Below are 25,640 nucleotides of genomic sequence, written 5' to 3'. Positions count from 1 at the left end.
CTTACTGCTCAATCGTTTTTTCGATCCATTGTCAGTATGTAGCCCTGCTGTCTTCCCTCTCATAACTTAGCATTGGCTAAGAGGTCAAATGTTCCTGTCATCACTAAGAGTAAACACTGTCCACAGTTCACACGGCCGGGAGATAACCTTTCCAGTTCACACTTGTCCCCGCTGTCATTGATCGCTGTCTCTCCCCCGCTGTCTCTCTCTCTCTCTCCCCCGCTGTCTCTCTCTTTCTCTCTCTCTCTCTCTCCCCCGCTGTCTCTCTCTCTCTCTCTCCCCCGCTGTCTCTCTCTCTCCCCCGCTGTCTCTCTCTCTCTCTCTCCCCCGCTGTCTCTCTCTCTCTCTCTCCCCCGCTGTCTCTCTCTCTCTCTCCCCCGCTGTCTCTCTCTCTCTCTCTCTCTCTCTCTCTCTCTCTCCCCCGCTGTCTTTCTCTCTCTCTCTCCCCCGCTGTCTCTCTCTCTCTCTCTCTCCCCCACTGTCTCTCTCTCTCTCTCCCCCGCTGTCTCTCTCTCTCTCTCTCTCTCTCTCCCCCGCTGTCTCTCTCTCTCTCTCTCTCCCCCACTGTCTCTCTCTCTCTCTCCCCCGCTGTCTCTCTCTCTCTCTCCCCCGCTGTCTCTCACTCTCTCTCTCTCTCTCTCTATGCACCTCTCTCTATGCGCCTCTCTCTCTCTCTCTATGCGCCTCTCTCACTCTCACTCTCCCTCACTCTCTCACACACTAAAAGGACCTGAAGTGGGATTGTATGGACGTAATGGGATTGTTCTCCCAGGCCCAACTATGGAAACTCTGTCCATGACAAAATAGAACAGGGGACTGAGGCAAAAGCAGACAATGTCTACAGGGGAAGACAATGTAACAGATTGGCATATCAGGAGTTGTAAGAGAAGGAATCAAATCTGATGAGATGGCATTATACCCATTATACCCATTGCCATACTGTAAACGCAGGTGTATTATTTTATTTTGATGTTATTGAACATTTTATTCAAAGAGTTTATCTAGTCGAGTGTGCCGTGCACCACATCCCTTCAAATACATTTATTGGGTAAAATTGTTTACAAGGTGGGTTGTTAATGCCGATTCATCTAGTATTTGACCGCCATTCTACCTACAGTATCCAAACACCACAATAACCTTATTCTCTGTTCCAGGGGCCAGTGCAGTGTTCCCCACACAGCTTTGAAAGCTGATTGTGGGGAATGATTTCCTCAGGCAGCCATCAGAGCGACGGAATGGTCTTGAAAACAGCCAGAGGAAAGATTTGGGAAGGAGACTCTCTGCCGCTTTGGAAATGAGCAAAACACAATTTAACCATCTGCCGGAGCAGCAGATGTTGCGATAAATTGCTGCAACTTTCAAATGTTTACTTTTTTTTTTTAAACCCAGATGCAGTTTGGAGGGCTGGTGTGTAGGGTTAGTTGAGTTGAATGTATTCTGCCAGATTGAGAAATTGTTTTTCTGGCTGTAATGTAAATTTTCAAAGACCTCTCATGTGACAACTGCAGTGTCGTAAGATAACTAATGCAGAGGAGTAGGATCATTTGAAAACAACAAAGAAAACAATTATGGTATTAACATAAAGGTACTCAAGCAGTAATCAACACACACTGACAATGGCCTAACAGCCAAACAATTCGTTTTTGTTATTTTTGCCTCTAAATGAAAACATTTAGTGTGTGGATCCTCCACAGATTAACCTCTAGCAATATTGGCCATTTACCATATCATTTGCACTTACGACAATATGATGTTTGTGATTGTGCCCAATCCCCCGTTTCTCTCACGTTATTCAAAAAGCCTGTTGCCATGTAACCCCCGAATTTGTCTTTGCTTAATAATTCACAAGAGGGTTCTGATTAATGCGCACCATGAAATATATTCAAAACACTTGTGAGAGCTTTGAAAGCAGCAATAACACAATCAGTGTGTTTGTGACTCTTGTGCCATGTGAAGTGGCTCTTTTAATTAATGATCAAACTATAAATACTCCATTGCTCTGTGGCGTTGCTCTGTCATTTGTCCAGATGTGACAAGTGACAGCTACCTGACGAGACCATGGAAGGATTTTTTTAATTACATGAAAGTAATGAAAGGAAAAGTGCAGATCAAAGAAACAGTTGCTAAGAGTAGGAGCGCAATAGAGAGAGATGGACAGACAGATGGACGGTATGGGCTTTTGAGAGAAATGGAGGGTATGGGTAACGGCTGTGTCCAAGAGAGGATGGAAGGAGAGGAAGAGAAAAAAGGAGAAATGTTGAATAGAGAGAGAAATAGAGCTGGAAAAGAAGACAGGTAAGGGAATCACTCGAGCGAGGGAGGAAAGGAAAGAGAAGCAAGAAGAAGGTGAGACGTACGCTATAATACAGAGAGAAAGAGAGCTAGATAGGAAGACGAGTAAGGTGAAGAAAGAGAAAACAAAAAGCAGATTGACTGAAAGCCTTGCCCAAGAAAGAGAGAGTAGTAGAAAAGCTAAAAGGTAAGTGGCCCTGCTCGAGGAAGATAGAGAGAGAAAGAGGGAGGTAGATAAAGAGTTTAGTTGGGAGAGGAGGAAAGAAAGATGAAGCCAAAAACAACAAAACGAAGCTTAGCATTCAGAAAGCCTTCATAATGCCTTAATATGCTTGACATAAAGAGTTATACTACCCTATGTTTATATGCTCTTTATAAATGATTTTATCTAGTGCTATGCGGCATTGGCATTACACATTATAACACCCACTCCATAACAACTGTCATAAGAATTTATAAAATATCATTTAAACATATGTAGGGTTTATGAATGCTTCATGAATGCTACATTATCACCATTCTAAGTAAAGTGAGGGGCTTTCCTACCTGAGAGGTCCCTGTTGACCCCCAGGGCCATGCCGTCTCTGAGCCAGAGCACCATGCCGTGGTAACCAGGGATGGAGCAGGGCAGGGTCACCGGCTGACCTGCCACCACCACCAAGTCTGTGGGCTGCTGGGTGAACACTGCACTGGCCCCTGGAACAGAGAAAAAGGTTATTGTGTCAAAACAGTGCAACTTTTGATCAACAGTTTCGATATGATTTCATTTTATTCACAGACATATCGTGTCATATGCCATTTAGCAGACACTCTTATCCAAAGAAACTTACAATAGCACGTGCATACTGTACATTTTCGTATGGGTGGCCCCAGCGGGAATTGGACCCACAACCTTAGCATTGCAAGTGCTATGCTCTACCAACTGAGCCACAGTAACCTACTGTGCATCCAATGGGGTACCGTCAGGGTAGATGTTGAATTGATGAAGCATTGTTCAATCTTTTTGTGTGTATGACAATGAATCCTAATAGCAATGTTGCCACTGTAGGCCAGGGAAAATAAGTATACAGAAGCTATGGAGCTGTTAGTGGAGTTACAAACCAAAAATGTTATTGAACGGGCTAAGCAGAGATGAACGGAGAGACTGATCAAACAGGTTTAAATCTTGCTGAGATTGAGGCTGTCCTACGGACACAGCTCAGGTGACTATTCGGTGTATAGTTAGATAGCATCCATGGATGGTTGAATGAATGGGGATTGGTTAGTGTAGTGAAAAAGAGCACAGGAGATGGTACTGGCATCCGGCCACATCATCCCACATTCATTAATACTTTGACCCATTTTCACATAGAAATAATCACACTTTCATTCCCAGTCATTTAAGTTGATGTAAGACTTACAATACCGATGAGCCCAGATATTAGGCGAGCGTTTCTATTCAATTACCTTTTTAACGGAAAATGCATTACAGCAAATATTAAATCAAAATGAGCCCATGCAGCTGTTCAACCCAATCTGTCTTCGGCATCATTCATTACCATCTCACCCCTCATCGCAGAAAATGACTTCAGTTTGGGTGGCTTCGGTTTGGGAAGGCAGTGGAGTGGTGCATTGCTGACAGCAGCTAACCTCATTTAGAGAACACATCTTGAAAGGGTGTGAATATAAGCAGACAGAGGGTTCAGTACAAGGTACATGCAGGACACAGACGGCTTTCATACCTTTTTGTATGAGGGTAGAGTCGAAAACATGTTTTTTTTCCCCCCACAGACAGTTTTTCCCACCAGCGACTGATCCCTCTCATTAAAGCCACGGACGTTGAAGGACGACCACAGTACTACAGACATTGTTGGTGGAAAACAGGACCCCCCCCATTATAGCGAATCTTTGTGTAAATAAAACATTTTTAGAGGACAATCATGGTACCATAAATTGCTTATAATACACCATCGGATGTATGTCCTTGAACCGATTATTTTAAAATGTCACACAGAAGAAGTTATGAGGATAATTTAGTTGCTATTGGCAGCCTCCTGTATTCCAGCATCTCACTGAAGAAAATAACACATAATTTGAGGTCTTGCTATTTTGGGATTCCACCATATGAATATCTTCAGTACACGGAGTGCAAACATTTATACAGGATACGTCTTTACTATTTACTTAATGGTACATTTCTGTCTTTTAATCCAAAAGGTTGCTGGTTTGAATCCCCGAGCTAACTACTTGAAAAATCTGTTGATGTACCCTTGAGCAATGCACTTAACCCTAATTGCTCCTGTAAATTGCTCTGGATTAGAGCGTCTGCTAAATGACAAACATTAAAAGACACAAACAGAGAACTGCTGTGTTATATTAGTGTGGTAGAGAGGATTATATGTCCCACATGGCACCCTATCCCCTGTCTAGTGCATTACTTTTGACCAGGCCCATAGGGCCTGGTCAAAAGCAGTGCACTATGTAGGGAATCGGTTGCTATTTGGGATGCAAACATAGTCTTGTCTTAGGGTATATGTTTCACAAATGCAGAAGACACATTTCATTTGAATGCTGTCACGATCCTCTTCCTGGAAATGACTGGACCAAAGCGCAGCGTGGTACGTGTTCATGATATTTTATTAAATCTGAACACTAGAACAAAAATAACAACGCAAGAAATTAACAGTTTTGTAAGGTAACTAAAAAAATACAGAAAACAACTACCCACAAACACAGGTGAGAAAAAAGCTACTGTCACAATTCCAGTAGTGGTGATAAAGGAGTCAGGCGCAGAGAGCAGGGTAGTGAGTAGCAAGTGGATTTAATATTTCCAAAAAAGATATAACACGAGACGGCTACGCCACACATCCAAAGGCGTGTCAAGTACAGTCCAAAACAAACAGGACAAAAATCCACAGGGAACAGACACCACAAGCCTTCACAGAAAAACAAGAAAAACAAGCCTTCACAAAAGTCGGCGGGCCAACTGGGTTTAAATAGCCCACAATAAACCTAAACACAAAACAGGTGCAACAAATCAGACAAAACTAAATTAAACAGAAAAGGGGATCGGTGGCAGCTAGTAGGCCGGAGACGACGACCGCCGAGCGCCGCCCGAACGGGAAGAGGCACCATCTTCGTCGGGATTCGTAACAGCTACCTAAGTATGATTCTCAATCAGAGACAACGATAGACAGCTGCCTCTGATTGAGAACCACACCCGGCCAAACACAAAGAAATAGAAAATATAGAAATAAAGAAACGAGAATGCCCACCCTAGTCACACCCTGGCCTAACCAAAATAGAGAATAAAAGCCTCTCTATGGCCAGGGCGTGACAAATGCATTCAGTTGTACAACTGACAATATATCCCCCTTTCCTTTCCCTTTCCATTCTGACAGTCACAGCTCATAAGATGTCTCATTTATATATACTGAATATGACTTATACGGTAACCTGTATTTCTATCTTATATATTTTGTTCATGTTATCAAGAGCCCTTGCTGTAGTAACATGTGTTCGTTACTTGACGTAAACCTGCAAAAGAGAAGATATTTTGTTATTTGCTTTAAGATTATTTATCTACCAGTCATCCCCTGGTCCAGATCCAGACAATTGCAAGATGGATGGCATGTTGAATATTGATCGGGCTAAAAAGTTACAATGCTTTGCTCCCCAGACAATCAACCATTTTCTCAGAGTCCATTAGTGGAATCAACATTCTGTAACATGAGGCATTTTTGGTGCTCTTCAGGGGAATATTTGTTTAGCTCATCCAGGCAGGGTAGCAGCGTTTCACAGATTTAGAAGGCATGGTTTAATTTCGATTTGGCGACAACACCATTGGGAATGAGTGTAGTTTAGAGGCTCATTGTCTACTCCCAAATTGAGTCAAACATCCAATAATTTCTGAATCAATCTTCACTATATATACAAAAGTATGTGGACACCCCTTCAAATTAGTGGATTCAGCAATTTCAGCCATACCCGTTGCTGACAGGTGTATAAAATCGAGCACACAGCCATGACATCTCCATAGACAAACATTGGCAGCAGAATGGCCTTACTGAAGAGCTCAGTGATTTTCAACGTGGCATCGCCACCTTTCCAACAAGTCAGTTCATCAAATTACTGCACTGCTAGAGCTGCCCCAGTCAACCGTAAGTGTTGTTATTGTGAAGTGGAAACATTTAGGAGCAACAAGCCAAGCTAAGCCACGAAATGGTAGCACGTCAAAATAATTTGTCATCGGTTGCAACACTCACTACTGAGTTCCAAACTGCCACTGGAAGCAACGTCATTACAATAACTGTTCATTGGGAGCTTCATGAAATGGGTTTACATGGCCAAGCAGCTGCACACAAGCCTAAGTTCACCATGTACAATGCCAAGCGTTGGATGGGGTGGTGTAAAGCTTGCCGCCATTTGATTCTAGTGCAGTGGATACGCGTTCTCTGGAGTGATGAATCACGCTTCACCATCTGGCAGTCCGACGGATTAATCTGGGTTTGGCAGATACCAGGAGAACACTACCTGCCCCAATGCATAGTGCCAACTGTAAAGTTTGGTGGAGGTGAAATAATGGCTGTTTTTCATGGTTCGGGCTAGGCCCCTTAATGCTATAGCATATTCTAGATGATTCTGTGCTTCCAACTTTGTGGCAACAGTTTGGGGAAGGCCCTTTCCTGTTTCAGTATGACAAAGTGAGGTCCGTTCAGAAATGGTTTGTCGAGATCAGTGTGGAAAAACTTGACTGGCCTGCACAGACCTCAACCCCGCTGAACACCTTCGGGATGAATTGGAACGCTGACTGCGAGCCAGGCCTAATCGCCCAACATCACTGCCCGACCTCCCTAATGCTCTTGTGGCTGAATGGAAGGAAGTTCCCGCCAAAGTTTTCCAACATCTAGTGGAAAGCCTTCCCAGAAGAGTGGAGGCTGTTTTAGCAGCAATGGGGGGTCCAACTCTATATTAATGCCCATGATTTTGGATGAGATGTTCGACGAGCAGGTGTCCACATAGTTTTGGTCATGTAGTGTACTGTTTCCTTTTGTAACAGAGGACTTGATATCTTGGCCATGTCACTGTCCACATGGTCTTCACTTTAGTAAAGGGTGACAGTGTCAGGTAGTAAAAAAAGTAAAGTAAGTAGTAGTAGAAAATACTGGGACGTTCCCCGGGTGAAACCATAATCGTCTTGAGAAGGGGATCTATGTGCTTGTCTCTTGGCTTTCTACGCCATTCCGTTCCTAAAATATGCCTCCTCTATACCCTCTCCTACGTTTAATCACAGCGACCTTCTTGACCCCAGGAGTGTCAGTACTCAATATTCATGTCTGTCCCAGTCATTGGAGAGAAGCTCTCAAGGCATCTCAGGACGGATATATGACGAGATGGCCAACACCACAAAAAACAACATTAGCGGTGAATCTAAATTGTAATGGCTCTCATTGTCTCTCCTTGCTTCCTCAAAAACGCATTGGAGGAGATGGTCTGAGGGGAGGAACCTCAGATCATCAGTTTGAGGAAGAGGTGAGGGGAGAGAATGCGAGGAATCAAGGAAATACATTGAGATTCACCATTTTGAGGTGCATTCTATGTTCTGTTGACCTGGGACTTATGAGTATCTGATTCATAGACAACATATGTGTCAGCAGTATTTCTACTCTGTGCTGTATGCATAAGGGAAATACAACTGCCTTCACAAACTGTCTACTTCTACTCATGATAAACAGCCCAGTTGAATATTGTCTTTGTCACTGTTGGCGACCTTAATAAACAATATTCATATTGACTTTCCACAGCAAATGTTTTTCCTAGTACTACCACCAAAAGGCCATCTCAGAATTCCAAAATATGACTCTGGTTTGACAGTTTTAACATACAAACGGACAGTTTGAAACCTCATAGATAACCTCAGAAAGAGTGCAATCCCCCAAGACGGACTTAATGGCAAAGTCTGTTCACATTTGCATTGCATTTCTCAGAATCTGTGAGGGTGCAATGTAATGCTTCAATCTAGCCCTGTACTCCTAGTGGTGCCTCACAACAGGGATTCTGCAGAGCATGGCTAGCTCTAATGGGAGTCTGAATTGAACAAATGAATCTCATCATCACATCGCCAGCTTCTCAGTGGGCGAAAACACTCTCAGTCAAATCAAAATAAATAAATATGTTTTGTCAAGGATACTTCTTTTACATCAAGTTTCTGTTTGCCTTAAGCTTTTCAATTTATTTTGCAATCAGAATGCCAAATTACATGAACTCTTCCAGCACAAAAGCAAACATTTTGCCTACCCACAAACATTCGGCATTAGCTGGGGACTGAATTTCTCAGAAGTCCAGAATGTTTTGTTGTTACGAGACAAAATATAACACTTTGTTTTCGCCATGTCTTACTCAAGACAATACCAAAGTCTACACCCACAGAAAGGACTCAAGAGAAACGTAAGCTGAATTCACAAATGAGTCATCTCATTTGGAAACCTCAATACATCGCTGCCGTGCCAATCTGATGACAGTTACATTTGTCTGAAAATCTCATCTTGAGTCATGGCTACTGAAGATAATTCATTTTGACAGGGTCACTGAGATATGTTGTGGACAATTTCACAGTAACAGAGTGATGCTGAGACTCTGTTTTTTTCCCTTTAAAATGAATGCCAAACAAAACCGAATGATTGCAAAGTTAAACAAACCATACAATGATATGTACAAGGACTACTTTGAACAATTTCCACAGAAAAGTGTACAAAAACACATTTACTTGAAGAACATTGCAGATGCAACGTTTGGTAACAGAATGACAGTGTGTGCTGTTTGTGCCGTCATTCTGTTACCAAACTTTGATCTGCATTGTTCTTTAAATGTTTTGTTAAAAGTAGTCCTTGTGCATAGAGTTATATGGTTTATTTAACTGTGCAATCATTGGTTTTGTTTGACATACATTTTACAGTGAAGAATCACTCTCAGCATCACTCTGTTACTGTGGAATTGCCCTTGTACTACATGGTTGATGAACACTGTACATATAGTATTTGATGGGAAAATGCTTTTTTCATTCAAATAACCAACATCGTATTACTTTTCATGTGGAAATACTTCACAAATTTGATGACATCAGCTATCAAGATGATACAAGATTTAAAGCAGCATTTAACACAAGCACGTCGTTCCTAGTTGTGTTTGCCTATGCAATATGCACGGTATAACAGGGATCGATTTCTCCCGTTGGCCATGGATTTACTGAAATGCAATTAGGCCTACGAGCAGAGCCTCATATTCCCTTACCTGTTGAGAACACTGAAAAGAGGGGACAGCTTTATTTAATTGTTGCAGTGGACTGTGAAAGGCTTTTCCGCAGCAAGATGGAAATGTGTGCCATTAATAACAGTGTCAGCGATTTAGTGCCAGAGTGCTGAGAACCATACAGTCTCATCACCGTCGTAGTCCAATCACACTCCTCTACGGAGAGGACCACAGGGTGACGTAAAACTAAAACAGGAGAGAGTGAAATATGGGGTTGTGTGCCCTGTCGATTTGGTGGGGACTACATTGCATTGACTGCGTATGCTAGGCTACAGCGCTAGTGTCACAGTAGCAGATTGAAAAGTATTATTACCTCCATTTGGTACCTGTCAGTGCAATGTGAATTGTTAACAGCTGTGCCAAAAAGGGTTACATTTCATTGTCATTCCGGGTACCCTTTGTATTGTTATTGTCGGGAGGAGAAAATGTAATTCTATCTGAGGAAGAAAAAAAGAAAGAAAAAGAAAAAACAAACAGGCTTTGAATTAATCTGGTGTGTATAATGGCATTTTTTACAGAGGATTGCCACGGTCCACCTACAGTCTACAGTACTTTGAAATATGTTTTCTAAGGATTTGACCAAATGTGTTTCCTGAATGCTTATCAGCATTTTCAAGATAGAAAAACCAAATGATAAAGAATGAAAATGTGCCGCAGTGTGCCAAACATAAAACCATTACACGCTGCCTCCCATGGGTCCTCTGTGAAAAATGTTATTGTTACTTGTCTGGTTGCAGACAGACCTTGGATGATAACCGGTTGGGTTTTTGGGGAAAATTGCACTTCCTTTCAATTCATCAAGTTACCTTATTAACTTAAGTATACCTTTGTTATGAGACTCAAAATTGAGCAAAGGTGCATCCTGTTTCCAATGATCATCCTTGAGATGTTTCTACAACTTGATTGCAGTCCACTTGTGGTAAATTCTATTGATTGGACATGATTTGGAAAGGCACACACCAGTCTATATAAAGTCCCACAGTTTATAGAGAGTGCATTTCAGAGCAAAAACCAAGCCACGAGGTCGAAGGAATTGTTCGTAGAACTCCGATACAGGATTGTGTCGAGCTACAAATTTGGGGAAGGGTACCAAAACATTTCTGCAGCATTGACGATCGCCAAGAACACGATGGCTTCCACCATTCTTAAATGGAAAAAGTCTGGAACCACCAAGACTCTTCTTTGATCTACTTAATTGAACTGTGTTATTGAAACACTATTGAATTGACAAAAGATCATTCGAAATAATTGTAAGATTGGCTAAATGTATTCAGGTAATCATGCTTCAACTCAATTAGAACAAGTACCTCTCAAATGAATCAATGGTATCAGTTCTAGCTCTTTGAGTTGCGTTCATCCTAGCTAACTACTAAATGAAAAAAGCTCTTATTTTATTTCCAATTAACAATGGTTTAGGGGAGATTTCAGCAGGGAGCTTTGTGCTCCCATCTGCTTCTTGCTCATCCACAAGCTTCTCCGCCAGCGAACCAACTCACCAATTTAACTACAACGACATTCTCACTAGCGGTTACATAACATTTTTACTTTTTACATGTACAGTAGTTGTTCTACTACTTTATCTACTTTACTTGAATGCACTGACTGAATGACCTAAATGTAAATGTAACTGTACAAATATACGGTTGCAAAGCATGCAGTAGGGGCGGCAGGTAGGGCGGCACATAGCTTAGCGGTTAGGAGTGTTGGGTCAGTAACCGAAAGGTTGCTGGGTCAAATCCCCAAGCCGACTAGGTGAAAAATCTCGAATTGCTCCTATAAGTCGCTCTGGAAAAGAGCATCTGAAAAAATGTAATGCTGAGTATTATATTCTTAGGAGCTCTGCCCCCCAAAAAGACAAACTCTATGACCAAATTAAATTTGGTCAGTTCATGTCTACATTAATGAATCTGGTACACATCCTGTTCCACCGGAGTTAAGTAAATTCTACAAGAGACAATTACATTCCGCCTAGATAGAGCAAAACTTAAGGGCAGCCAAGATATAAACATTGCCCAAGAGTTTTTTTTCAGGCAACATACTGTGACTCCTGTGTTTTCTCCAGCTTCAATAAGGGTAGAGGGTAAAAGAGAAGAAATTGTATCTTGAACAACTTTTATTTTCTGATTGATCCTCCTTCCACTGCACGGACAAAAGGCGCTCAAACGCGGCCCTAGGCCATTATCGCTGAAATGGAAAACATAAATCCAAATGCTGCCAATCAAATACAAGTTTTACTTCATCTAAACCCAAGATGAAAGCGCATGAAGATCACGCTTTTGTCCCTTTCTCGTGTTTCGACACGACTCTGTTCACTTTAAACCACACTGCAGTTGCTTTGCGTACACAGTAAACATTAACTGTGGGGGGAACCTTCCGTCCTAAAGAAGTCAAGCAGTTTTATTGTACCTTTGGAGTATGGAAAGAAGAGAGTAGAGAAGTGCCTATGCTTGAGACCTATTCCCTTTCATCTTTAAAAACACAGACCTTTTAACAACAGAGAAGCTGGGAGTAATTGATAGATCGTCTGCAGGGAGGTGTGTAGTGTGGGGATCGAGTGTTTAAAGAAATGTGGGTAGAGAAGATAATCTTGCCCCTGAGATGTGACAAAAGGCCAAGCCATTGTGTCGGCATAGAAGCCTGTGTGTCCAACTCGCTGTTCCTCTCTGTTATGATTTCTTATTATCTCTGTTGAACAAAACTACACAGTAATTTCAAGGCACCACTGCTCCAAGAAGATTAGTTACTTGGTGTAATAACAAAGCCACAGACAACAACCTTGAGCACTCTCAAAGCACCCACGGCAATAAGCAATATAAAGGTGGAAGTCCCCGACATGTTTCACAGTTACGGTTTACTGTAAACTAATCTGACATATGAATTTGTATTTTTGTCTACTATAAAGAGAAATTAACATTGGTTGTGTTCGGCCACAGGTTATGATGTAGGGAAAAAATTCTGGAATGAAATCCCAGAGATTAGTTAGGCTGTAATGATACATTGATTACGGTATGTCAATATAAACCATAATCATTATAATCAATCACTTATTCAGAGGCAAAATAGACCCAAGTTGGTCCCACTTTAAATTACGTGCACTTTATAGATGCTTCATATAGCTCTGTCATGCTCTATAAAGGGTTCATGAATGTGGCATAACTGTTTGACATAACCACCAATGTCAAACATGTCAAAAACCTGTGCTTTATAAAGGGTGGCATTAACACATCTTAATAAAGGCTTTATAAATCATATTAAATTCAGGCTTCACAAAGTATTTATAACCTTGTCATGTATCTTGGTAGAGCATTGCAACGCCGTGATAGTGGGTTCGATTGCCGGAACCAGCCATATGTAAAAATGTATGCACGCATTACTGTAAGTCACTTTGGATGAAAGCGTATATATTATATTTGTAATGGGTGCGTGCTGGTGGCAGGGAAGTCAGGCGCAGGAGAACGAACTTGGTATAAACGGAGTCATTTAATAAGTGCTCACAGAACTCCGAAAACCAAAATATACAAAATAATAAAAGTTGGTACAAAACCCGTCGCACACCAGAACATAACTTGCACATCACATACAATCAAAAAATCATATACAAGGACATGAGGGGAAACAGAGGGTTGAATTCACAACATGTAATTGATGGGATTGGAACCAGGTGTGAAGGAAGGCAAGACAAAACCAATGGAAAATGAAAAATGGATCAGCAATGGCTAGAAGGTCAGTGACTTCGACCGCCGAACACTGCCCGAACAAGGAGAAGACCGACTTCGGCGGAAGTCGTGACAATATTACTCAAATTGCTGGGATCAGCCAACGGTTTTCCCTCTTGGTGCCAATATTGGACCTGACCCTCAACTTTCCCCAAAATCCAACGCTAAAATGTAGTGCAAAGCAAAAAACGCAAAAATTCATTTTTTCCTAAATTTCCCAAAATGTTTCTCGGTTTTGTTTTTCCAGGTTTCGGATTTCCCCCATCTTTTCCTTCTATTCCCTGCAGTTTTTTCACACTTTTTTCTCACAACATTTTTTCTGTGTTTTCTGTGTTCACAACAATACTTAAACCACATCAGGGGATGACTTCTGAGTTCAGGGAAAAATCTAAATATGTAAATGTTTTTGTATAGTTGCCCTTGCATAGGGAGCCAGGCCAACCCACTGGGGAGCCAGGCCAAGCCAATCAGAATGAGTTTTTCCCCACAAAAGGGCTTTATTAGAGACAGAATACTCTGTTTGTGACAAAACTGCACATTTTAGAGTAGCCTTTTGTTGTCCCCAGCACAACGTGTACCTGTGTAATGATCAGGCTGTTTAATCAGCTTCTTGATATGCCACACCTGTCAGCCATACGCACAAAAAGCTTAATGAATTCATTTCAATTGACTGATTTCCTTACATGATTTGTAACTCCAAAATATTTTGCTGCATGTTACATTTATATTTTTGTTCAGTATAATAGTACGATTTAGAGTACTATCCCCTTATCCAGATGGTGTGACAATGGCATTTCCTAACAACGTTACTAACTTTCTTTGTTGTTACTTTTAAGGCTTCTTCAGACACCGACATACAGTAAAGGTCAAAAAATCCCTGTTAGGGGTAACATCTCATGCAAGGCAAAGGGAGTAATGTATCTCATCACCTTTTCATGTGGAAAATCCTACGTAGAACAAACAAAAATACAATTCAAACAACGCATAGATGAACACCGCAGCTCAATCAGGTGTAAGAACACTGACTATCCAGTAGCAGCTCACTTTGCGAATCTGCTCCCTCAAATACACAGGCATTGAGCATGTTACTCTACCAAGGAGAGAAGATAACATCGAGATCCTTCTATATAGAGTGTGTGATTCTCTTTATTTGTTTATATAGCTCACAGTTTATTCGCTGTTAGTCAGTACCTCTACACAAAATAACTTTCTCTGGGTGTGCATCAGCTCATGCTTTTTATTAGACTTTTAAGGTTGGAACCAACATGCAGTACCTCCAGCAGGCAGAGAGACAAGAGCCATTCGTCCGCCAGTTCATTGACAAACTACACGATTCACAGCCCTTGTAATGTTCTATGTCATGAATTGTATTACTGGACTTCTGAACCTTTATGTATTTGCATTTTTTTATCTCAAAATGAAATTAAATGTATGGTTTAACATGCCATTAATGTTTATTTGTTTTAATCGTTAGTGATAATTCCCTATGTGTTAATTTGTGTTTACATCATTAAGCCATTATGTTTATTTTAATGTTTTATGTAACCTTCATTTAACTAGGCAAGTCAGTTAAGAACAAATTCTTATTTACAATGACGGCCTACCCCGGCCAAACCAGGACGACGCTGGGCCAATTGTGCGCCGCCCTATGGGACTCCCAATCACAGCCTGGATTGTTGTTGTGACACAGCCTGGAATCGAACCAGGGTCTGTAGTGATGCCTCTAGCACTGAGATGCAGTGCCTTAGACCGCTGCGCCACTCGGGAGCCCTATGTATGTTTTATGAATTGCCAAAGGCATCAGACTTTAAAGTATATACAGTGTCATATGGTACAATGCATTTATGTATGTGTTATGAATGGCCAAAGGTGTCGGACTTTAAAGTACAGCGTCATGTGATATAAGGTATTTATGGATGTGTTATGAACGACCGAAGGTATTACAGGACACCACCTAAAGTGTCAATAAATAGGTTATTAATGTTCTGCTGATTTATGAAGGTTCTCTCATGATCCACAGGTTACTGTAGGGTGTGAGAAGTATTTACATGGGCTGAAAGAGCTTGCGTTTGTGTGTGTGTCAGAGCCAATATGATTTGGAATAGTCCAACCTGAGACTACCGTACTAAGTATTTCTCTTCTGTTCCCATTCTGGAGACCAGGGCTTGATCACAACCTGTTACAATGAGGCCAACATTCTGTGCCTGATCTTTCAGCGGGGGGAGTTGGTGAATATTTCAAAGACCTGACTGTACTTTAGCACAGCACGGTATGGCTTGTTATCTTCTTGCGAATATAGGGGGTGCTGTTTCGACTTAGCATAAATCGGGCTCCAGATTAAACGGCTTCCTACTCAATTCTTGCTCGTACAATATGCATATTATTATTATTATTGGATAGAAAACACTCTCTAGTTTCTATAGCCGTTGAAATTTTGTCTCTGAGTGAAACAGAACTCCTTCTACAGCACTTTTCATGACAGGGAGTGAGATTTCAGACATCTTGGCCCCTGTTCCCAGGTCGGTTGTAATGTCCCTGTAAATGCCATGGAGAAACAGACACTGCCTACGTCTTCCTCTGGATGTCAGTACGTGGTGACGCTTTGAATGGAGTCGATTGCGCAATCAGGGCCTGTATAAAACACCAAATACCGGAAGTAGCTTTCTTTTGCTGCCTGCGCCTGACGCACGAAGGACGTCGGACTTGCCTCCTTCCAAGCTGTTGTTTAGCCAGTAATATTTCTCCGGTCATGTTTTTACTCGTTATAGGTGTTAAAAACATCATAAGGTAGTTAATTTGAACCGTTTTATAGCAATTTATATCCGTTTAGGGCGATTTTATGGCATTTCTGTGTGACGCACCTCGAGGAGCTGGGCACTTTGAGTCCATGGTGAACGTTAGTGGCCATTTCGACGGGACAAGAGGAGATCTTTCGACCAAAAGACGATTAGACCGGAGAAAGGATTCATTGCCCAAGATTCTGATGGAAGAACAGCTCATAGTAAGAACAATTTATGATGATAAATCGTGTTTCTGTCAAAAAATGTTATGCCGCCATTTTGTTTGGTATAGCTTCGCTTGGCGCAACTTGTATTGAAAAGTAAGGATAATTTAAAAAATGTAATTCAGCGATTGTATTGAGAATTAAATTGTCTATTGAATTAAATTGTGAATTAAATTGTCTATCAATCGCTTAGTGTATTTTTTAGTCAAGTTTATGAGTATTTATGTATAAGACTAGATCACTGTCTAATATGGCGCCCGACATTTTCTGACCAGCTGGGCTACTTTTCTCATTGTCTAACCATGATTTTGGTGGCTAAATATGCACATTTTCGAACAAACTCTATATGTATGTTGTAATATAATGTTACAGGAGTGTCATCTGAAGAATTCTGAGAAGGTTAGTGAAAAAATTAATACATTTTGGTGGTGATAATAATATCGCTCTTTTTGCTGTGAATCAATGCTGGGGTAAAGTTTGCACATGTGCTATGCTAATATAACGATTTATTGTGTTTTCGCTGTAAGACACTTAGAAAATCTGAAATATTGTCTGGATTCACAGGATCTGTATCTTTCAATTAGTGTACGCTGTGTATTTTTAAGAAATGTTTTATGATTAGTAATTAGGTAATACACGTTGCTCTCTGTATTTTTTCTAGTCGAGTTGTGATGGTGTGTGCAATTGTAAACTATGATTTATACCTGAAATATGCACATTTTTCTAACAATACCTATCCTATACCATAAATATGTTATCAGACTGTCATCTGATGAGGTTTTTTCTTGGTTAGTGGCTATCAATATCTTTATTTGGCCGAATTGGTGATAGCTACTGATGCAGTAAGAAAATGGTGGAGTAAGAAAATTGTTGTCTTTTGCTAACAGTGGTTAGCTAATAGATTTACATATTGTGTCTTCCCTGTAAAACATTTTACAAATCAGAGATGATGGCTTGAATCACAAGATCTGTATCTTTCATTTGGTGTCTTGGACTTGTGATTTCATGAACATTTTATTTTATGATATCCCTGTAACTTTAGGCTAGGCTATGCTAGTCAGCTTTTGTGTTGGGGGGGATCCCGGATCCGGGTTAGGGAGGCGTTAGAGGTTATATGGTTGTGTGCGTGTTTGTGTACTAAGGAAGATGCAACATGGTTCCAGAAGAAAGCCCATTTCAATGTCCTTATTTTGGGGGCTTTCATTAAGGTACGTTTCTCTTGGTGTAACGTCGCCCCCAGGCTATTGAGCACACAGCACACATATGCCTGGGATATCAACCATTCAAAGTTGGCCTTAATGGGCGTGACCATAGAATTCAATGGGAGTGACCTTACTGAGTAAAATATCTGTCAATAGGCTATGTCCTTTGTTAGCAAAAACATTCCCCCTGGTCATCACTAGTTAACACAGCCATAAAGTCACAATTATGCCTAAACCCAGCCTATTTCCACAACTTCTCTTCTTACAATTTGATTTTAAACCTAACCCTAACTAATGAAGGACAAGTTTGATGTGACTAGCATGACTTCACTTCAGAGTGTGTGCCATTCTTCAGCACAACATGTCACCCTTTATAAAGCACACATTTATATCATATTCAATATAGTGGGTTGTGTCACACTTGACATTGGTAATTATGTCACCCAGTTATGTCACATTTATGAACCCTTTATAAAGCATGACATATGGTCATAACATATTTGTAAAACATTTATGTAGTGCTTATGAAGGCATTATGAATGCTTTATGAATCCTTCATTAGCTGAATGTAATTTAAAGTGGGACCATAAAGGGTCATACAGTTTAATAAACTGTCTCTAAAGCTTTTATTTCTTAATGAAAAAAAGTAATTACTGCGATGGAAGACGCCAAAATAAGTTGCTCGTTTTTTGCACAGAATGATGGTGAAACTCAACCAATACCCATTATCTCTAGCTATGGTGATATAACACCATAGAAGAAATCGATTGTTTTGCTGATGGGTACGAACCCAGTCAGCGCTATCTGTTACAGTGATGGGTAGTGACACTTTGGTGAGGACCAAAAAGGGATGTTATAAAATGTTGAGCTTCTTCCCATTTACAGATGGAGGCCATGTTGTGTTCTTTGAGCGCGGGTGGCGTTCATATGTGGCCGTTCGAAATCACAACATTCGATCTTAATACGTCAATGACTTGCACCTGCACTGTATCGAAGCACTTTGCCCTCAAGTCATGTTGTGACATTGGAAAGTGAAATAGGCACCGGTGCGTAAAACGGTGTCCAGTTTGAACACACAACAGTTGATGAAGGACAGATATTTGTGGTGCGGGACTAAATCCTATTACGTCCACCAAAACGAGACAAGGATGTTGTCTGGAAATGGCGGACCAATACATGCATTTTGTGGTCTTTCGACAGCTTGTGCAGCTTATCTGTGTGGGCTAAAGACGGATATCGACGTGTTGAAATACATGTTTAATGTGATTTTACTTTGTTTGGTACGGCACAGGATGTCATGATTTGTGTGGCTTTGCAAGTGAAGTGCGCTAGGCAGTTACAGACTGTTTTCTGACCATGAAGCCCACCAAGTCAGCTGGATATTACTTAACAATGACCTTAAGCTTCATCCTTGTACATTGTCAACATCAAATGAATTGTATCTAGTTTTGGAGGATATGTACATGATAAATATCCAGGAACGTTAAAGAGAGGTAGCTAGAGTGCTCCACATCTGCAGTTGTGAATGTTTCATCTTAGCTGAGTGGTGTTAGGCACAATACTGGCGACAATAAAGGCATTTGTAACTCAGTTATTTTCTAGCAGGACCTCTTTGCACTCGGCAATGACTTGTGGCTCTAAATCCATTTACTTACTCCACCAACCATGAAGAGAATGCAGACAAACACACAGGTGGCAGAGAAGCAAAGAAAACATTCAATACCTCCCTTATGTTATATGTTTACTCTCAATTTTTCCTCTCATCTTTAGGGACTTATATTTCTCCATTCAGGCCTTTAGCCTCAAACTCCCAGACCTGTGACATAAAGATTGTAGACGGGCAATTCCAAAAACACATTCACTGGAAGACCTGTGCAGATACAAAGTTTGGTAACAGAATTTCGGTAAAATCTCCCTCAGTTTTGTATGTGATTCAAAGATGTCTGCTGAAATAATGGGGTGTAAGCTATGACATGACACCATGAGTATGAAAAAAATCTATTTTGGTTATTGAACTACAGTAAGTGAATGCCATTCTCTTCATGGTGATGTATCCTAAATAGCTACACAAAAGGTAAAAATATGCAATATCAACATTTGCATATTTGGGTATTTTTCTACACACTGGCTATTATTTTAATGAGCTCTGCCATTGGACCAAATCTGAACCAATCATAGATGTCTATGTTTCACAAGTTGGGCACATGAAAGTACATCACAGTAGAGCTCAAATGAGTACAGTGCAGTACAGCACAGAAGAGTAGAGTTCAATACAGTAGAGTTCAGTACAGTACAGTATAGTACACTACAGTATTGTCAAGTAGAGAGTAGTTCAGTACAGTACATTACAGTATAGTTCAGTACAGTAAAGTATAGTTCAGTACAGTACATTATAGTCAACTCTAGTGTGCTCTACAGTCTTCTGTACTTAACTCTACTGCACTCTATTCTATTCTAATCTACTGTACTGTAGAGGATTGTACTCTATACTTTACTTTTCTTCACTGTACTGTGTCCAAACTTGTGAAACACAGACGTCAGTGATTGGTTCAGATATGGACCAGACCATTTCAGAAACAAACATGGACTTCTATGTTTGGGACAAATGAAGGCCAGACAAGACCTCTGTGGACTTTGAAATCAAAACTAGTCCGGACCAAACCAAAAATAGTCCAAGGCCAGGGTGGACTGACCAAATTTCAACTAGTTTTCAACATCCATGGATGTCCAGGTGTTGCTCAGTGCTCTGTGGGTGAGGATGCTGGTTACAGTAAATGGAAAGAGAGGGGGCTCATAGGTGTCAGTAAGAGCTGGTAGAGGTAAAAATGATTGGAGGGAGAGAGGTCGTTCAGACTTTTCACACTCTTGCTTTGACCACCAGACAACAAAAAGAGAAAGAAAACAGTTATGCGCAGAACATAACAGTATGCCAGTGGACGGGAGGACAGTAGCAGGTGACCCAACTGTGGTTTGTGGCAACTATGATTTCCCATTGTAGCCAATTCAATTACAGAAATTCCGTTACCGATTTTTCATTACTTGATAAATCAAAAACAAAATTGCTATTAGTAAAAACACTATAACTAATTGATTGGACTACAATGACTTGTTACTTCTGTGAACTGTAATTATCCCACTCAAGAGGGAGAGAAATTAGAAAATATTTTAAAGATATATGGGTTTTTCGTAATGGAATTCCGAGCACAAGCCAATGTTTCTTAAACTTACAGAAGGCAGAAAACATTATCCTACACTAAGTATAAAATGTTGATATTAGTTGGCAGGGGTCTTTAGCTCATCATTATTGTGTTTTGATGTATTTCCAATCCCTTTTATGACTTAGGGGGTGATCTGGGGATGATCTAGTTTATTTAGTTCTATGTGGTGTTCTAGTTTATTTTCTATGTTGGTGATTTGTATGATTCCCAAATAGAGGCAGCTAGTAATCTTTGTCTCTAATTGGGGGATCATATTTAATAGCTGTTTTCCCACCTGTGTTTGTGGGATATTATTTTGTGTTTTGTGCATGTGCACCACTTAGTCACGTTTCGTTGTTTATTTATTGTTTTGCTTAAGTTTCACTTAGAAATAAAGATGTGGAACTCAACCTCCGGTGCGCCTTGGTCCGTCTCTATACATGACCGTGACACTTATCCTGGTCGATGTTTTCTAATACCCCTATTCCATCTGTTTGACAAGAAATCATCCTAAAGTTTAGGACGGAAAATGGTTGAAAAAAGGTATGAACAGTATGCTTTAATTATAATAGACTCTTAGCTTTCATTTGACACCCAATTTGACATGCTCCTATGAACTTCACATGTTTGTGCTCATGGAAATGAACAGACACACATTGCACATACAGGCTAATGGAACCACATATACTGTACATCAACACATTTTCCCCCTCCAAACTCGGTCTCACTTTTCTACATTTTACATTTTAGTCATTTAGTAGACGTTCTTATACAGAACGACTTACATTCAACCAAGGTAGTAAGAAAACCACATATCACAGTCATTGCTAGAAAAACAAATTTTTCTACTCAAAATACTTTCTCTCTTACTTCAGCGTGCGCTCATTTATCAGGTTTTCAGCACTCAGCGTGAATGCTGCTGCAGGGGGTTTGGCTAGTTCTTTTGTCTGACCTCAGCACCTCTCCCATGGCAACTCATGCAGGTGCTGTTCTGAGTCCACAATGGCACCCTATTCCCTTTATAGTGCACATAGAGCACTGGTCAAAAATAGTGCCCTATATGAAATAGGGTGTCATTTGGGATGCAGTCTCTGTGGAGGGAGACGGAGAGCTGCAGGTAAAAAGCACTCTTGTTCCTCCATCCCTCCCTCCTTCGCTTTATTCCCCTGGCTCCTCCCTCTGTCCTATCTTTCACTCTCCTCCCTCTGTTTGCCTTCTTTTCTCCCTCTGCTTTCCTTTATTCTCTCTCTCTTTTCCTCTGCATGCCTCCTTGATGGTAATCTTGCCCAAGGCACTGCCGAAGGCCACACTCCAGCTTTCAGATTGTTAGGGTTCTCTGTGGACTGGCTTGTGCAGTAGGTCTGAACACACACACACACACGGTAGATACAACATACTGTATGCATGTACACTCAGTTGCCAATTTATTAGGTACACCCATCTAGTATCGGGTCAGACCCCTTGCCTCCAGAACAGCCTGAATTTGTCAGGGTATGGATTATACAAGGTTTGGCATTAAAATGTTGCTCAATTGGTATTAAGGGACCTAACGTGTACCATGAAAACATTCCCCACACCATTACACCATTGCCACCAGCCTGTACCGTTGACACCAGGCAGGATGTGGCCATGGACTAGCGCTGCCTACGCCAAATCCTGACTCTGATCAGCATGACACAACAGGAACCAGGATTCGTCGGACCAGGCAATGTTTTCAACTCCTCAATTGTCCAGTGTTGGTGATCACGTAACCCACTGGAGCTGTTTTTTCTTGTTTTTAGCTGATAGGAGGGTTGGTGTACCTAATATACAGACACACACACTGAGTGAACAAAACATTAGGAACACCTGCCATGACAAAGATTAAGCAGGCGAATCCACGTGAAAGCTTTGATCTCTCATTGATGTCACCTATTAAATCAACTTCAATCAGTGTAGATGAAGGGGAGGAGACTTAAGCCTTGATTTTTAAGCCTTGAGACAATTGCGACATGGATTGAGTATGTGTGCCATTCAGACGGTGAATGGGCAAGACAACATACACTGCTCAAAAAAATAAAGGGAACACTTATTTGTGGCCTGCTGGAGGTCATTTTGCAGGGCTCTGGCAGTGCACCTCCTTGCACAAAGGCGGAGGTAGCGGTCCTGCTGTTGGGTTGTTGCCCTCTTACGGCCTCCTCCACGTCTCCTGATGTACTGGCCTGTCTCCTGGTAGCGCCTCCATGCTCTGGACACTACGCTGACAGACACAGCAAACCTTTTTGCCACAGCTCGCATTGATGTGCCATCCTGGATGAGCTGCACTACCTGAGCCACTTGTGTGGGTTGTAGACTCCATCTCATGCTACCACTAGAGTGAGAGCACCGCCAGCATTCAAAAGTGACCAAAACATCAGCCAGGAAGCATAGGAACTGAGAAGTGGTCTGTGGTCACCACCTGCAGAATCACTCCTTTTTTGGGGGTGTCTTGCTAATTGCCTATAATTTCCACCTTTTGTCTATTCCATTTGCACAACAGCATGTGAAATTTATTGTCAATCAGTGTTGCTTCCTAAGTGGACAGTTTGATTTCACAGAAGTGTGATTGACTTGGAGTTACACTGTGTTGTTTAAGTGTTCCCTTTATTTTTTTGAGCAGTGTACATACTCCGTTTCCAACATAACCACACAATAATTTTGGGTGGCAGGTAACCTAGTGGTTAGAGCATTGGACTAGTAACCGAAAGGTTGCAAGATCTAATCCCTGAGCTGACAAGGTAAAAATGTGTTGTTCTGCCCCTGAACAAGGCAGATGTTGTTAACTGACTTGCATAGTAAAATGAATAAAAATAACCACACAATAATTATCACCTTAATTAAGTTGCAAATGACTTGGTAACCATCTCTCACTCTCTCTCTCTCTCCCCCATCAGCATCTATGGGCAACTTCACCCTACACCACTTTGTGGGGCCAAGAGTCTATCACCTGTCTCACACATACATAGCAGGTGTTAACACATACAGTTCAAGTCGGAAGTTTACATACACCTTAGACAAATATATTTAGACTCAGTTTTTCACAATTTCTGACATTTAATCCTAGTAAAAATTCCCTGTCTTAGGTCAGATAGGATCACCCCTTTATTTTAAGAATGTAAAATGTCAGAATAATAGTAGAGAGAATTATGTATGTCGGCTTTTATTTCTTTCATCACATTCCCAGTGGGTCAAAAGTTTGCATACACTCAATTAGTATTTGGTAGCATTGCTTTTAAAACCTGTTGAGGACAGAGGGCGCTGTTTTCACTTTGGGGGAAAATCGTGCCCAATTTAAATGGCCTCGTACTCAATTCTTGCTCATACAATATGCATATTATTATTACTATTGGATAGAAAACACTCTTTAGTTTCTAAAACCGTTTGAATTATATCTGTGAGTAAAACAGAACTCATTTTGCAGCAAACTTCCTGACAGGAAGTGGAAAATCTGAAATCGATGCTCTGTTCTAGGCCCTGCCTATAAATGTCCTTGATATTTATTAGTATACATGCACTTCATACGTCTTCCACTAGATGTCGACAGGCAGTGAGAGAAGAAATGGAGTGTATAACTTGATCTGGGGTCGAAGAAAAGCTCTCTGTATGACGTGTCACCAGTTTCCTGTTTTCTGGAGAGCGCGTGAAGGGACCTGGTTTTGCCTTCTGAAAAGCTGTCGTTATAGACGACTAATATCTCCGGCTTTCATTTTATTTGATACATGTGACAATATCATCGTAAAGTATGTTTTTTCAATATAGTTTTATTGGATTATTGAAATTTATTCGGGACGTTAGGCATGTTGCGTTGTGTGCCTTTGTTCAGGAAGGAGAGCTTCGCGCTACTTTGCTAGCTTTCCGTGCTAATTGACTGGAGAAGAGGACATTCTAAATCCAAACAACGATTGTTCTGGACAAAGGACCCCTTGTACAACATTCTGATGGAAGATCGTCAAAAGTAGGACCCATTTTATGATGCTATTTCATATATCTGTCGAACATGTGAAATAGTCGTTTGCACCCAGATTTTGGGTACTCTCTCGCTTATAACTAAGCTGGATGTCGTAATGAAGTTATTTTTAGAATTCTAACACGGCAATTGCATTAAGAACTAGTGTATCTATCATTTCCTATACAACATGTATTTTCTAGTAACGTTTATGAATAGTTATTTGGTCAGAATAGTTGAGTGTCATAAAAATATCCGCACATTCTGGGAAAAAATATGCTACGTTAGCACAATGTATAACCACTGATTTCAGCTCTAAATATGCACATTTTCGAACAAAACATAAGTGTATGTATATCCTGATGTTATAGGACTGTCATCTGATGAAGGTTTATGAAGGTTAGTGAAAAATTATATATATTTTGTTGGTTTATTCCTATCGCTAACGTGCCTATTGCTATCGCTAACGTGCCTTGATGAATGAATGCGGTAGTGTGGTTGTCACGATCGTGTGGAGGATTGACGGACCAAAACGCAGCAGTAGGAAAATAAGCCATATTCTTTTTAATGAATACGAAGGCAAAAACGAAACAAAAACACTTACACACTAACAAAACAAGAAAACGATCGTGAAGCTAAGAACGAAGTGCACATACAGGCTACAAACGTATAACATAGACAATTACCCACATCAAATGAAAGCCTATGGCTACCCTAAATATGGCTCCCAATCAGAAACAACAGAAATCAGCTGTCTCTAATTGGGAACTCATTCAGGCAACCATAGACTCTCCTAGACAACTAAACCAACATAGACACAGCTAGACACATGCACTCAACACAAACCCATACACTACACCCAACACCCCCTTTACCATATAACCACCCAAAACCTATAAAACACAAACATTCCCCATGTCACACCCTGACCTAACTAAAATAATAAATAAAACAAAGAATACTAAGGCCAGGGCGTGA

The 25,640-nt window shown here is 40.9% G+C and overlaps 1 protein-coding gene across 1 annotated transcript in view; it reads right to left on the bottom strand.

Moving 5' to 3' along the window:
• LOC129820248 (kin of IRRE-like protein 3) overlaps nt 1–25,640 on the bottom strand; it is a 333,546-nt gene that overhangs the window by 136,594 nt on the left and 171,312 nt on the right. Inside the window, exon 2 of the mRNA XM_055877288.1 lies at nt 2,839–2,988. Within this exon, the coding sequence (XP_055733263.1) occupies nt 2,839–2,988 (150 nt within the window). The remainder of the gene's footprint in view (nt 1–2,838; nt 2,989–25,640) is intronic.

This window comes from Salvelinus fontinalis, chromosome 2, assembly GCF_029448725.1.
Source record: "Salvelinus fontinalis isolate EN_2023a chromosome 2, ASM2944872v1, whole genome shotgun sequence".
Lineage (NCBI taxonomy): Eukaryota > Metazoa > Chordata > Actinopteri > Salmoniformes > Salmonidae > Salvelinus > Salvelinus fontinalis.
The sequence above is the reverse complement of the archived record's forward strand: the minus strand, read 5'-3'. Positions and strand labels throughout refer to the sequence as shown.